The sequence below is a fragment of the Ursus maritimus genome (genome assembly GCF_017311325.1).
Source record: "Ursus maritimus isolate PB19 chromosome X unlocalized genomic scaffold, ASM1731132v1 scaffold_X1, whole genome shotgun sequence".
In the NCBI taxonomy this organism is placed as follows: domain Eukaryota; kingdom Metazoa; phylum Chordata; class Mammalia; order Carnivora; family Ursidae; genus Ursus; species Ursus maritimus.
Genome location: NW_024423319.1, coordinates 119,572,044 through 119,588,111, shown reverse-complemented (window position 1 = coordinate 119,588,111; position 16,068 = coordinate 119,572,044). Strand labels below are relative to the sequence as shown.

The 16,068-nt window shown below is 46.8% G+C and overlaps 1 protein-coding gene across 1 annotated transcript in view; it reads right to left on the bottom strand.

The window, feature by feature from the left end:
• The window catches only part of ANOS1 (anosmin 1), a 205,638-nt gene that overhangs the window by 30,591 nt on the left and 158,979 nt on the right, over positions 1-16,068 (bottom strand). The window contains exons 7-8 of the mRNA XM_040634628.1: positions 3,214-3,419; positions 1,716-1,860 (exon numbers count right to left, since the gene is read on the bottom strand). Coding sequence (XP_040490562.1) covers positions 1,716-1,860; positions 3,214-3,419 — 351 coding nt within the window. The remainder of the gene's footprint in view (positions 1-1,715; positions 1,861-3,213; positions 3,420-16,068) is intronic.

Sequence of the window (16,068 nt, the reverse complement as noted above, 5' to 3'; positions counted from 1 at the left end):
CTTTTCCCCCAGCACTGACTTCTCTGCACACTCAGTGTTCTTTCCAGTCTCTGCACTCACACGCACTCCACACTTGTGTGGGCTGATGCCCGTGCCTCGTGGGCCCATGGGGCCCTCCCTGCTCTTCAGGGCTCTCCTTTCCCACCGCCACCTTAGCACCTTCTGCTTCCTCAGTTCTATACGGCTCTGTGTGCGATGGACTAATGCTTGTGTGATCATGTGGATGTGGTTATCTTCCCAACTCAACATTAGGCAGAGATCAAAATGCATCTAGTGCTGCAATAATGTGTGTGCACATGTATGTGCATGTGTGTATGTGTGTGCATGTGCGTGCGTGTGCATGTGTGCACACGTGTGTGGGTGTATGTGTGCACGTGTGTATGCATGTTTATGTGTATATGTGTATGCATGTGTACAGGTGTGTGTGTATGCATGTGTACAGGTGTGTGCATATGTGTACGTGCGTTCATGCACGTGTGTGTATGCGTACAGGTGTGTGTGCGTGTCCACGTGTGCATATGCATGTGTGTGCATGTGTATGTGTGTGCATGTGTATAGGTGTCTGCATGTGTCTGCACCCGCACACACATACGTGGCACATATATACTAGACTGTGTATCCTTGGTCTATGCAGTATATACATAGGCTCCTGTGTTTATCATATAATGGAGTCTAACACAGTAAGCATCCCCATCATTAGACACAGTAATGTCATAATTCGTAGCCATACATTTCAGGTTGAGGAATGGATAGATGACAGGATTAAAAAATCAGTGTAAGTTGCTAAACATATAGAAAAGTTTCTATGAGAAGTTTTAGGTAAAACTTGTGTTATACACAGACTCATACAGAGAAATCGTACACTGTTTCAAATACATTTAATCTCCAAAGAGACGGTTTCTCAAACAGGTAGGAAGCTCTGTTTCTAGAACTTTTTGAAAGCATCACTTCAAACAGAGCTGCTCATTCGACCCAACGTTTCGCAGGTGGTAGAAGATAATTACAAGCAATGACCGCGTCTAACTCTGCAGAGCGAGGCTCGCCTTTCCAAAATTCAGACAAGCTTTTAGCCCGTTCTTCTGCCCTCTGCACCAGATCCACGATGCAAGGCAGACACCCGGGGCTCTACTCCTCGGGAATCAACATCACACGCTCCTTTCAGGTGCCCCACTCCCCGAAACCTTGCCAGGCGCTTCTCCACTGCGGCTCTAACCTGTCCCCTCTTGTGAACAGAGCCGGAAACAAGAAAGTAACTTATTTTCCGGCTCAGATACGAGTGCCATATAAGACTCTGCTTTTGCTTTGCACAGTTTGTGGCAAATGTACTAGTTTAGGAAAACTGGGAACCAGGAAAATCAATAAGGGAATAACTTAGTTACTGGAATATGAAGTAGCCTTTCAAGAAAGGACGGCGACCGCTGGGAAATACCCATGAAAATGGGTGTGTCACCTGTCACGTTTTTAGGAGACCTAAGTTTTCTTGTTCAATTTCCATTATGACACCAAAATATTGCATTTTCGGTGGATAAAAATCAAAAGAGAAACTTCGAAGGTGAAACTGTCTGACACGTGGTCATTCTAGAGGTCACCTAGCTTGGCATTGTAAGTTTACCGATAGCAAGATTACCAGGTCACGACTGTAGGTGAAAACCTCGCACTCTCTCGGGCGAGTCCTGGCTTTCTTGCTCGCCCGACAACAAGCACGCGGCACTTACTGTGGCTGGCGGCGTGCGTGGGCGTGAAGTGCAGGGAGGCCTTGGCCCCCTTCAGGCGCGTCTGCCCCCAGTATGCGATGGCCTGCAGCTCCACGGTGTAGCTGGAGTCTGGCTGGAGTCTGTCCAGGAGCACGGAATTCTGGGACTGCAGAGGAAGACAAGATGCGCCAAGCCCGTTACAAGCCTGCCCTGTCTGTCCTCTTTGTCCCAAAGCCATGATACTGTTTGCCGACTGATGGTGTGTGTTCACACGTGTGTGTGCGCATGTGTGTGTAGGCACTACAACCACTTCACAGGTCACATTTTGCTTCCAACCCCTATGATCCCACAACTTGAGCTCCTTTAAATCTTCCTAGGAGATAACCATGCATTGCCAGTTATCACTTACTGTGAAGTCCTTGAAAATAAAGGATAGAACTGTCAGAAAGTTTCTTAAAACTAAAACCAAGATAGGCATCAGCTAAATATCGAGGATATAGACTTTTGGACGCATATTTTAGAATTCTAAGTGGCAGAGAAATTGGAATGTTCACTGCCCCAAAAAAAGCCTTGCTACCCTTTTAAAAAATGTTTTCAAACATGTATTTTTTAATGGAATTCAGCTTTATAAATTAGGGGGAAGTTGTTTATGTAAGTTTTCTAACAACAATAAAGGAAACCGAGGAACGCCTTTTCGTGCACTAGGAATCTCATACAATGCCAAATGTTCACTCTCATAGAACTCTCATTTCAGAAAACGGTTCAGTGGAGACTTTATTTCTTGGCATCTGGAAAATAAACCATTCCAAGCTCTTTAATCAACGGGACCAATATCTTGTCAAACATGCATTTTCTAAGCTGATTAGCTTACAGATGAAAATCCCCTGTGACAGGAAAGACACGGACATTTGCTCGGCGATTTACAAGGATCTCAAACAAAACCAAACAAGATCTAAATGTAAAAGGCATTTTGAGGGCGCCTGGGTGGGTCAGTCAGTTAAGAGATTGCCTTCGGCTCAGGTCATGATCCTGGAGTCCCAGGATCGAGTCCGTACCAGGCTCCCTGCTCAGCGGGGAGTCTGCTTCTCCCTCTGACCCTCCCCCAGCTCGTGCTCTCTCTCGCATTCATTCTTTCTCAAATAAGTAAATAAAACCTTAAAAAAAAAAAAAAAAAAGGACATTGAGTTCTATCATTTTCTATGACCAGACAGTCAAGACAAAATGATTTCTGTTCCTCTCCTGGAGTTGCACCTGCCATTTGGATAGGAGTAGCTCAGCGAGCTAAATTCAGCTATTTTCACCTAAAATGTAAAGGCAAAACTTCTGGAATGACCGTTCATCCTCTGTACTTCCTCAGCCCAAATGAGAGGGATGGGAAGCTCTCCAACCGTTCCTTCTCTGACCTCAGCACCTGTCACCTCAAGTTCAAGTGTGCCATGCAAGAAGACAACACTTTCCCTCCTCAAGTTCAAGTGTGCCATGCAAGAAGACGACACTTTCCCTTCTCGCGCCCACTTACCCCATCCGTGGTCTTCCTCCGCTTCTTTTTTGTGGGGACGAGGGATTTGCTGCTGACTGTCCAGCTCCAGAACACCTTGTAGTGGTGTACAGGGATGTCTGGTTCCTCGGGACGATCCCACACCACAGCCACGGTCACGGTGTTGTCACTGTTGACGGTGGAATTTGCAAGCCGGAGGTTGGCCGGAGCGGGTGGTGCCGATGGATCTGAAATCCGGGAGAAAGACAAACCACACACTCGAGTGCCACGGTGACCACAGAACCCATATCCTTGTGTGGCTAATGACTACATGGTCAACACGTGAGCACTGCCCTTTACATGGAGAAAAGCTGAAAACAAACACCATCCCCTCTGCAAGCCTCAAATGAAAACACGGATACAAAACAGTAAGATACATTTGTTTGGGCCATATTTGTAAGGTAGAAGGCTCCTTGTAGGCATTTACATACCACTATAACCCAGCTAAACTTTCACTGTGTCGAAATGGACAATATTTTATAAAACATGGTAAAATTTGGGGCAGCTGGGTGGCTCGGTTGGTTCAGCATCTGACGCTTGGTTTTGGTCCAGGTCCCCATCCCTCGGTCACGAGATCCAGCCTGCACTGGGCTCTGCGCTCAGTGCAAAATCTGCTCAAGGTTCTTTCTCCCTTCCTCTCCCTCCACGCCTCCCCCCTGCTCGTGCGCACTTGCTCTCTCAAATAAATAAAATCTTAAAAAAAAAAAAGGTAAAATTCTGTTAGGCTGGCTGACATTAAATAGATCAGCAAAGCAGACCTGCCTGTGAAAAGTCTGGAAAGAAAAAGAAATGCAGGGCACACGAGTAACTGCCTCCATCTCAGAGGTCCTGTAGCTTTTGATCTCGGCTTCGGCAAGAGCAACACAGGGAGATCAGCCAAAGTAAAGCGTTTTTTCTTCACCTACATCACAAATTGGATGACATACGGACAACATCCATTTTTGTAATTTCACCATTTCTGGCTTGTCACATAAACCAAAACTTCTCAGCTGTCAAGAGGCAGGCGAGGCTCTGGAATTATCGCCCTACAAATCTCCATTTTAAATATGCATACGAACATGACTGACTATGCACAAGAGAGACAGGCTTGCCTTCGTTTCCTGCCGCAAAGTGAGCGCGCCGCTCTCCACACATGATTTACAGACGGTTTCGTTTGGAGACGCCCTCCCTGAAAAATGCTGTCAATAACTCCAATTATGATAGCATGTGCATCAGAAGTGCAAACACGTTATATCTAACTTGATAGAAAGGAAGACGGAGGGAAAAACATCCATGTTTTTACTGTCAGGACCCTTCGTGGTTTGGGAATGATGAAAACAGGAATTATTTTTAAAAATGGCTTTTCTCCGAGATACGGAAGGAAGGATTGGAGGTTTGGATGATGGCTTAATTTTTAAAAACGAGAACCTTTCGTAGTTGCTTTCTCAGGTAAGTGCCTAATGCAAAGCACGTTTCATGACACTGCTCCTTGGGTGGTTCTGAAACCGTGAAGGTCAGGAGCCTTCTGGGAGCGCCCCAGACATACAGTGGGATACACTGATGCACTGAGTCCCAGAGGGGTCCCTCTATGTATATGCTCTACGTGTGTACATAAGTATGTATTTGTAGGTTTTACGTAAGGTGTTTTCAATGTCAAATGCACACGTAATTCTGGAGTGGACGATCTACCTGCAGGCTACAGCTTGAAAAGCACGGCACCCGGTGGCCAGAAAGCAGGAGGTGTGCTCATGACTCCGTTGTGCGTATGCTGGAAGACGCTGGTTTCCCTTAGCCTGGGCGAGGGAAGCCCCGGTTCCCTGCGGTGCTGGCTCAGCAGAGCCCCGAGGAGCCCCACGCCCATCGTCCACACGGAGCGACACGGCTCACCACCGCCTTCTTGTCAACTCACAGTCTCCACTTGCCGCCACTCTGCTGAATTTCCCTTCGGTCCCACAGGACGCGCATTCTCTTCCCGGCCCCCCCTGTCTGGTTCGCCCCCACGCCACGATCTCTAAACAGGACGGCATCCGGCCCCTGATGTTGGGGACCTCTTCTCTCTCATGTCCTCGCACTTTCTAGGGATCGTGTCCGGTCACAGCTTTATCCAAAGTCTTTATGCTGCTGACTCTCAGCTGTATGTCTTCAAGAGAGACTTTGCCCCAAATGGACAGTCAAATATTGGATGGTTTTCCTGTCAGCTCCATGTGGTGGTCTCAGAGCCAACTCAAAAATAATGTCTCCAACACTCAAATCATCACCGTTGTCACCCCACAATAAGAGCCACCATTTCAGTAAATGGAAACTCCTTCCTTCCGCTTAACCAGACCGAAAACCTTGAGGTCATACACTTCTGGGCTCTCATGTCCCTTCAGCAACACCTGTCAGCACTGACTTCAAAGTACATCACCGCTGACTGCTTTTCAGCACGACCAGCAGCCTGCAGCAGACAGCACCCTCTTTCCCCCGTTACTGCGGAGACCTCCTGTCAGCACTCCCTCGTGCTGAGACGGCCTCTCCTCAACACAGCTCTCGGTGATTCTTCACTGCACACACCACGTCCCGTGGCTCCCGCCCTGCGAGCTTCCCGGCTCAGTCAGAGGCACAGTGTTGCAGCCTCGCAAACGGCCTGCAGGTGCTGGCCTCGCATTCCCTCCCGAGTCCTCGCCCGGCCCCCCCAGACCCCTCTGCTCTCGCCACATCGTTCCCATACGATTGCTCGGAGAGGACAACCACGAGGCCGAGGGGCTTCCCCTGGTTTGCCTGTATGCCTTCCCCCAGATCTCCCCATGGCGGGCTCCTCACCCACTGCGGGCCTACCAGATGCCACCCTGTTCCAAACAGCTACCTGCTCCCCCTCCTGCCACCGAGAACGTTTTCACCGTGACCTTCTCCTGCTTTCTTGCTCTCCGCAGCCCTTATTACGACTGACTTATTATGCACTTTATTTGCCATCTGCCTCCACTCACGATAATGAAAGCTCCAGGAGGGGAGACTCTTTTCTACCTGTGTTGCTCTCTTCTGTAGCCCCAGCCTTGAGAAGAGGGGCTAGCACATAGTAGGCACTCAGGAAACAGTCGGTAAACGAGTAGATGGAAAATACATTTCCTAAATGTTGGCTTTAATTTGTAAGGTGATATTTCAGTGCCAGTTTTAAACCCCGTCAACCGGAAGGGGTGAATCGTAAGACCGTGAACTGCAAAATCAAAGGGGAGGCTCTTTCTGGCTTGAAATAAGAGACTTCAAGCAAGAGGAAGCAATCCCCCTTCCTCTGCAGTAAGACTCCATCTGCAACCTGGAAAAAGGAGCTACAGACTTTTCTGCCAGGGAAACTGGTTTGCAAGCTAATCATCACTTCAAGGCAAGGCAAACTGTTTCAATGTGGAAAGACGATCGCAGCTGTACACGTCTCCAGGGCTGCACCTGAAAGTCTGTCTGTGTGCTGAAAATACGTAGTTGTGTGAGTCCTCCACTCGTCGTAGGTGCACAGGAAGAGCTCAAAATCATCTCCTCTTCTTCTCAAGAAATCCAGGTGTAATCTTGGGCATTTCACCACCGTCCTCATCGACTCCATTCAGTATGTACGTAATTACTGCCCTGGGAAACTTGATCTCACCTTGGATGTGATCATAATAATCCAGAATAACGTCCTCTCGTTGATGACACGTTATGAAACACGCAACCACACAATTCCTGAGAACAACTTATGAGGAAATCATGCTTTCAAATATGCAAATCAGCAGTATTTCCTTGACATTATTGGAAATGTCAAGCCCTTTTTGACAATTTCCACTCTCGAGATGGTGGACTTCCATTAGCAAGATGAGACACCCCCAAACTAATCACCGTTCAATTATGAGCCAAAGGCAACTGCAGAGATTGTCTGGTTACGGCCCTGATTTTCCTGTGCAAACCAAATATTCATTTGTCCCTTTACTTGCTATAGACGTCAGGTGAGTGGCAGCCTGTCTCATCTGTCTAATCTGAAGGATTTCACTTTCAGTCCGAAAAGTCCCATAGCCAAGTCATTCCCGGCCTCGTGTGATGGCTCTCTACATTACGAGGGAAACTATATTCCCTTCGCTGAATCACACAGAATCTTTTCTTTCGGTTTGCATGATGTCTTAATTACATTCAGATTTTGAAATGTCTACTTGGAAGTCTGCATGTGAAAAAATATATGTATGTATATAAGATTCTACATGTTAATAAAACCCTAAGGGATTCTACAATGTATTCACTTGGCACTTTTTTTAGAAACTGGTGCAGGGCTTCAGATTAGAAAGTGACTTGTCCAAGGTCATCCAAGTCACAGGTAGCAGCAGAGTCAGGAGACTGAAGAGGAGGGCAGAGAGAGGAAGCTGAGCTGTAAAATACACGCCTACACGTGCCACACCTGTCCCTGTGTTACATGTCACTGCCATGACCATGGGCCGGTGTGCCCACAGAAGGAAAACACGGATGGACAGCCCTTCCACAGGGAAAGTGCCATCGTGATAGTCAAGTGCAGGGACTGACGAACTTTTTTGGTCAGGGGGCAGAGTAAACTTAACTTCAGAATCTGAAGACCATACGGTCTCTGTGGCAACGACCTAATTTTGCTACCATAGCTCAAACGCAGCCGTGGAAATGATGTCGACAAGTGAGGCGTGTGCCAATAAAACTTTATCTGCAAAAGCAGGCAGCAAGCCAAATTTGGACCACGGGCCATAGACTGCCAATCCCTGAGCTAGTCTTTCAAAAGCAGTGATACCATTAGCTCTTGAAACTTGACATGAGCACCATCTCTAATGTTATAAATGTATGGTTGTACTTCGTTGAGTAAATGTTGGACTTCTGTTCCTATTTTACAGGTGAGGAAATGGAGCTTGGGAGATTTATGTCCTAGAGCATTGAGCGGGAGGGTCAGAGTTGTCACAAGACCAATGCTCTCCCAGGCCTCCCTCTGAAGCTTAAATGAGAGCACGTCTCCCCCACCTCGATTCCCTTTCTGCTGCTCTCTGCTCCCTCTGTGGGCTCTCCCCACTTATCTGCAGAAACACATCTCGGAAAGCAGAAAGGACGCACACTTCCAAAGATAACTGGCCTCGGAAGGCGTGCTAGGTTTTTCTACTTATCTACAATTTCCACTGTGAGCTGTATCAATCATTTAGCATGAACATCCAATGACGCGTTGAACAAAAATAGTTCCGTTTATTAATGATCATACGTGGTGCTTCCAGCCATGGAAGATGGAACATTTGGGTTTCATCTTGGGTGGTTAAGGTTGCGTTCTTTCTCGAACTTTTGGTGAGTAATGCCAGAAGTGAACGGTAGCATGCAAACGGCAAAACAGAGATGATAAATAAATAACCATACGCATATCCACAAATATCTTCAGACACGTGCACACAGAGAAACAACATATGTTCTAAGCAAATGAATGTTAATTGTATTACTTGCTTTCTTCATACGGGATCCAGAGATCAAACCTCCCACTGAAACGCATTACAGGAATCTCTCTCCTAAGCTAAGTCACCCTGATCGAGTGCAGTTACATTCTTCAAGCAATGGTAGAACTACTCATACCTTCTGCAACCAAATTAGAAGGTTGGTCGTAATATTTAGCTTTTCTTTTCCTGTCCAGACTCAGCAGCTGGGCCATTTTCCTTCCCTCATTACAAAAAGAGAAATCACCCTGCCGTATCGAGACACACAACAACTGCTAAGCCTTTGAAAACCTGCAGAAGCTCCCCTACGGGCGGGTTACCAACTGTCTGTACGTTCAAGACCCACGCACCCGGGCGTCTCGCCCAGTGGAAAGGGCGCTCACGGAGCAGCTGTGGAACGGCCTCGAGAGTCATGGGTCCCCGAGGAGCAGCAGGGAGCTTTATGACCCCCAGTGATGTCTGTTCTCGGTTTACCGACACTCTGTAACGTATGCATGCAATAACAGCCAGGGTGATACTTCTGCGCTCGGAAAACACTTCTGTCTGCTGCTTGTCCTGGATAATGTGTCCGGTACACGTGGGAACACAGAGAAGAGAGATGTAGGAGAAACCCTGAATCTGGAGGGCAGTGAGTATCATCAGTAAAAGATGATGTTTTAGCTGAATGACAACAAAAGATGGATTTTACCGTTTTTTCTGGTAAGTTGCCTTTAATGTTTGCTATTTCAGAATGTTAGACAGAGGTTGAATAATCGCAAATACCCGAATGTTTGCCGTTTTTGGCAACATGCCAAAAAAAATCAGATTTTGCTTTGTACCATCTATGAAATTGGAAGTCTTCCTTCCGTCACTACCCATGTTGACACATGAAAGTCATGCCGAAAGGCAGACGCACTCTTTCTCAAATTTGGCAAACTTGTGAAGAACATTTTGGCAAAGGTACGAGGACTTAGCAACATATATTTCCAATATTGCATATGCAACTCATACACATTTTTTGCTGATAAATACACACGATCAAGGAAAGGTGAAACACTGATTTGCTGAAAAAGAAGCAAATATGGCATGGAAGACAAAAAGTACGTTTCGGGTAGGTATGACTGTCCCTCTGGGTGGTTCACGCCCATGTCTGGGGCCTCTGCTCGTTCAAAATCCTACAGCTGCCACAGGAAGCTTGCCGGCTGCTGGGATAGGGTGGTATCAGGGGAGAGGACACGAGTGAGGCTAGGACGGCATGCGTGTTTGCAGTTACCACCGCCCTCGCCCTCGGACACAGGAAGCAGACCGGGAATCTAGCGATGCGGGCATTCCTCTCACGGGACTGTTCATACAGGACTTTAAACAGACTGAAAAGGTCCTAGATCCGTCTGTAACAGGAATGCTGTGGTGTGCCGTAAAACCACTGCAGACCCCCAGGGTCCCAAACCTTCGTCCTTGCACTGCCCTGTTCCAGGACACACACAGCTCAACTTCTAAATGCCAGCCCTTCACCTGTGCCTTCCGCCTGCTCCCCCAGGGCCAGAGCGGGCTCTGCCCACCTGCAGGACAGAGGTCCCGGGGGACAGCCCATCTCCGCTCCCCGAGGCCCCATGGCAAGGAGTTCTGGTCACCCATGGTGGCAGCTGGTATCACCACACACCTTTTCATCCTCTTCCTTCTGCTCTCTGTCTTCCTTCACCTCCCACCTACCCGGTTTCCTGGATTCCCTCCGAAATAAGCCACCTCCACTCAAAGCTTTCACTCGCATGGGCCTCTGGAGAAGCCCCGCAGCTCCTGGTAATGTGCGTGGGTCAGGCTCATGTGCACAGACGGGCCTAGCGACCCTTGAGTTCCTACACACCATGTCTCCCATGCTTTGGTCCAGTGCAATAGCATGGAAGAGTTTGGGGAGACCCTACAACCTGGCAGCTTGGTAGCTAGAAAGGCGCTCCATCCTCTCAGTGACCTACCAAGGTAATTCTCCGTGGAGAAGCATTACCATTTCTAGCTTCCAAATAAAGAGACAGAAGCCAGAAAGAGACATTAGGATACTGACTTATTTGTAATGTTGATGTTTAACACTGAAGCCAATTTGCCTTCTTAAGTACCAGGGGAAAGGTAGTAAAAAATTGAAATAAGTAAATACAGAAATCATCCCAAGCTCTATTTTGGGCTTTCTGCTGCCAGCAGGAATGACTGATTGTCTCCATTTTATAACCATGCATGTCTTCTGGAAGCTGACAACAAAAATGGTATTCACCGGGAGGAGGAAAACATGAAACTGAGTTACCAATCTATGCACAACTCAGAATTTTCTGTAAAAATCAGCATTCTAAGGGGTTAGGATGAAGTTATGGGAAAATACACAAGTTAAAAGGAAATTAACTTAGCTAATAGCCAATCCATTCTGGCAAACCACAGACTAATTCTGTATTTAAACAGAACGCTTAAGAAGAGAATGACAAGAATTTTGGCTTTTCCATGAAAATCAGGATTATGGCCAATGAATACCAGGCAGAAAGCATAAACGAAATGAAACCCATTTTATCAAGGGTTTTTTCTTTCTCTATTTAATTTTCCTTTTATTTTCAGAAGTGTTTATTGTAGATGGAAAAGAATCCCTTCCCCTTGACCCAGACTTAAATGACCAAGGCTGGCCCTCCACCCAACTCAAATACACTTACCCTTTGCACAGACTATTATTTTAGAAGCAATCATTCTTTCTCAAAGCCATTTTAAACCACTAGAGGAGTTACAACGGCACAATTTCAGTTCTGGGGCACAGCAGAATAAATGGGCTTTTATTAAATGAAAATACACCATTTTTGGAAACATGGCAGCCTCTGGTACAATGTTCTATTTCCTGGTTTTACAAATACACCCCGTATCCATACTTCTGTACATCCCATTGTGAGGAACATTCTAGACTCTAACCGTTGCACCCTTGCAAACCACAAGTGCTCGTGCAGAATTTGTAAGAGCTTCTATGATGGGTCCAGCATAGATGCATCCCGGAATGATGGGAGTATCATAACTCCGCCAGAGGGTTGAAGATTTCCTGAAGGGCTTGTCTAAAGGATATGTAACCATTAGCAAGATGGCACCACACCTTTCCCCACTTAATCTCATCAAGTGGAAAAAGAGGACTTACTGGGGAAAAACTGTTTAAATGACTTTATTGGCACTTAACTTCTATTGCATAAAATTCACATTAAACGAACAGTGCAATGACTTGTAGAATTTTCTGAGTTGGGCAACCCGCAACACCCACTTTTAGAATGGTTCCATCAGCCCACCTCCCTCCTTTCTCTTAGGCTTCATCTCCAGCTCCCCTGCCCTGATCTGCTGCTCAACCCTCAGACTCCTCTGCTGTTCCACAAACACAGCAAGCTCACTCCTGCCTCAGGACCTTTGCACGAACTGCTTCCAGGAACTGGAATGTTCTTCTTTCAAATTGGTGCGAGGCTGACTGTTTCACCTCCTTTAGACAAACATCTCTTTCTCAGCAAAACCTCTGTCCACCCTCCCTAAAACCAGAAACAAAATACCCCCCAACATCTCCTGTGTTCTCTTCTTTATTTTTATCATTAGTTGTCACTGCCTACCCTACTATACAACAGTATTTTACTTACTAATCTTGTTGACTGTTTTCTCATGCCTGCAATTGGCATAAGTGTGTGTGTTCCACAAAAGCAGACATTTTTGTCCTTTCATTCATTTATTATCCCCTGTGCCTAGACCAGTGCCTGACACACACACAGGTGCTTAACAAATATTTAATACAAAAGGGAATGGAACACGAGTGATGAGAAGGTGAAGACTCAAAACTAAGTTCGTTTCTACTTTCAAGTTTCCCCAGGAAGGCAGGAAGGCTCTTGGCGGATTCTTCCAGCGGACGATGGTCATGCACAAGTCTGTGAATAGCGGAAACCACTGGACTCTACGCTTCAGAGGAATGAATTTAATGGTACAATAATTATATTTCAGTAAAGTTGTTAAACACCATTTCCCCATTAAGGCCCATTTCTCCATTTGATGAGATCGGAGTAAGGCAGAAAGCAAGGAAGGATGTGGTGCCATCTTGTCAATGGTCAAGGATCCTTTAAACAAATCCTCGAGGACATGTCCTCCGCCATTTAGCGGATCCATTCCATTTCCTTAATTCCGTGATGCACCTTCACTGGAAAAGGACTAGAATCGAATTCTGTGCAGACCTTTTTGGTTTGCAAGAACGGCAAGGACTGCAGTCTGGAACGCTCGGTGTTGGGTGTGTTTGGAAAATCAGGAAAGAGAGCTACAGTGTAATGGTGAATGATATACTTCCCCACCACGGTGCATTCTCATTCAACAAAAGCCCATTTAAATTTGAGGGGTGCAGCCCTAGTTGTAGACGCTTCAGGTGCTCAGATATGCTGGGGCATCCCGGGATGGCAAGGCCTTGCGACTTACTCAGAATGGATGCCTCGGAGGCAGGTGGCCGCCACATGCCCGGCCCTGGGAACTGTCAGTGGAGCTCTGCCCAGATCCCAGCCAACCCCTAAAGGTATTCCACATCTGTCTCCCACGGCTGGCAATGGCTTCTGTCTGCTGTCTCTATCTGCAGCCGTGACCTGAGAACACCAGACCAGGAACTGAACAGATGGTAACGCCTTTGACCACATCGTGCCTGCGTCGCATCTGAACCATGAAACCGAGGTGAAGAGTTCTCAAGCCTCTTACAGATCCTCACCTCTGAACCCACTGTTAATCATTTATCCCCCTGCCTCTCTAAATCATCAGACCACTTGGAGACACAGTCTCAAGACAAGGTTTGAGGGCTATGATTGCACTTTTAAACTTGCTTTGTGTTTGTCCCACTGGAGGGAAAAAATGCACCTTTCCTTTCCTAACAGGTCTTTTTAGAAAAGAGTTAAAAGAGTACAACATAAGGTGTAATAGAATCCCAATACCAAATGATTTCGGTTGCAAGCGTTCCTCGTCTGAGAGCAATGATGTCATTGACAAGGGGGTAGCAATACGATGTAGTGAGACATGGGCAGACTGGCGGCAACACACACTTCCCCAATCACGCAACAGAAATAGCAAGCGATAGCGGCCAGTTCAGACCTTCCCATAATGAAAGACACAGGACTGAGGGGACACATCTTACACCCTTCATTAACATCACAAAGCGTCTTAAGATCAGTCTAAATTAGCTTCCACGGACCACGTTGGGGAGTAAGTGAATGAGCTCACTGGCCCCCAGCTGTGACCCGGGACCCTGCAGCACGTGTAGACCGAACAGAGAAGACGCACGGCCCACGAAGCACAACGGGAGAAAATGCATATGATGTGTTATTTGTATCTAATCCAGGGATGGCCTTCCACTAGCACACACGAAACTCACCAGAGATGTCATGTCCTTCCACCCGCCAGACATGTCACAGCATTAGTATTCGCTAGACTCCAGAGGCCTTCCAACAGCAATGAGATAAGAACTGAACAAAATTACAGCCATGGCACAGGGGACCGGGGGTTTAAACTCTGGATGTCGTGAAGCAAAAGAGATTAATTCACACTCAATACAACCATCGTTTCGGGAAGAGCTTCACAGCCTCAAGCACCTCAAACCAAACCCTTCTCTCCAGAAATTAGCTGAATGGGGACTAAGGCAGATTATCTGGAGGCAAGACTGAACACAGTTGATCATGGAAAACCACCACTTCCAAGGTGAGAAAACCCCACTCTGTTATCCTGCACGATGTTTTGAAGGTAAAAGGCCCGTGACGTTCTTAACCGTACATTCACACACGTGTGCCTTCAAACACATCTGGTCCCGTTCACGCAGAACAGCAAAGCCACCTGCTGACCAACCACACATACGGACATGGTGACACCATGGCTCTGCACCCCAGGAGTGCCCAGCAGGAAGGTGAGCACAGGGTCAGGAACGCGAGACTGACCTTTGGAGGAGCGGAAGTGTTTGCTGGGGGCCGTGAAGCCTCGGGTCCCATGCACGTTGACAGCTGCCACTCGGAACTGGTACCACCTGCTGGGTCGTATGTCCGTCAGCTGGACCCGCTCATCTGTGGTCTGCGGAGAAGTGTCACAGAGCACCCTTTTATCCAGATGTGTCAGTAGGGTGTGTCTTAAAAGCACACCACCTCGTCAGCCAGCGCAACACCACCCTGACCTCCCTGTGCCCTTGTGCCTAAGTGTGGTCATCACCCTCAGTTATGAGAAGAGCTGTCGGGGGCCAAGGAATTTCTAGGGCATTTCAGCTGTTTAATTCCATTCCTAGGGATTTCACCCCAAAGAGTTAAAGATCTGTCCAGCCAATGCCATGAACATGCCTGGGCTACTTACGACTGGTGACGTAATGCAGCATTAAACCCACGAGGGGCTTCACCACTCCATTACACATGTGAGCGAATATGTACGTGAGCTAATCATTACATTATAGGCAAGAAGATGAAATCATCTTTTGATTATAGAAAGACAACGTCTCTTGAACATGCTTGCCAAACAGTCTTGGAAGTCAGGAAGAGGACCCACACGCTTTAACAATTGCTGGACGTGCACTGTAACCCAAGCCTTTCTTCCCTGTTTGAGCAAATCGGGTAAGACCTGCAAAGACCCGCAGGTGTGTGGACACAGGAAAATGCCCACAGGAAAAAAACCAGACACTGGGGAAGGTGCCTAGTTTGGCTGCCTCTCCGTCTGGAGTCGCGAAGTTGACTCAGCTGGTGCTCAGTGGATGAACGTGGTCAAGGGACATTGAACCGAAACCCTCGCAAACCCTACTCCGTAATAACCTCTTGGAAGGGGCTGTCACCTTTGCTTTAATATCTAACAGGGCAGGCTATGAACTCTTCAATGGGGCTTTGTACCTCACTGTGCGGAATGTGAGGCGACTCCTTCATGGACCTCGACATTTACTCTTTGTGGCCTTGAGTTTAAAAACCTACAGTCAGCAGGATCCCCACAACATTTAGCAAAGAAAGGAAGGTGGAAGGAAGACAGAGGAAGACATGAAGCAGCGAAAATAATCAAAATAATTAAAGACCTTTCCTCTCTCCAAAACAGAAGGGATAAAGGACTGATCTTACTGTTACTTTCATAAATGTTTAAATAATTTGGAAAATTTACAAGTGAGATCGTACCATTCAGGACGCGTACCATGTAAATCAAACAGACTTTTAGGCTGGATGCGAGACATCTTTAGGATTAATTAAAGCAACCTTTTTTTTAAAGAAAATATGTATGAAATAGAATTACTAAATTTATTTGGCCAGGGGTTTTTGTTTTTTGGGGTTTTTTTTGCCAGTAATTTGTTGCCTGTACATCCAATTGCTCGTTGCTTTTGGGGTCTCTAAATTACTTCCGTGTTTATACTCTTTGAGATACTCCTATTAGAAAAGAATCAAACTCCTCCTCCAAACACCTGGGTACTGAAATTTATTTTGTATTTACT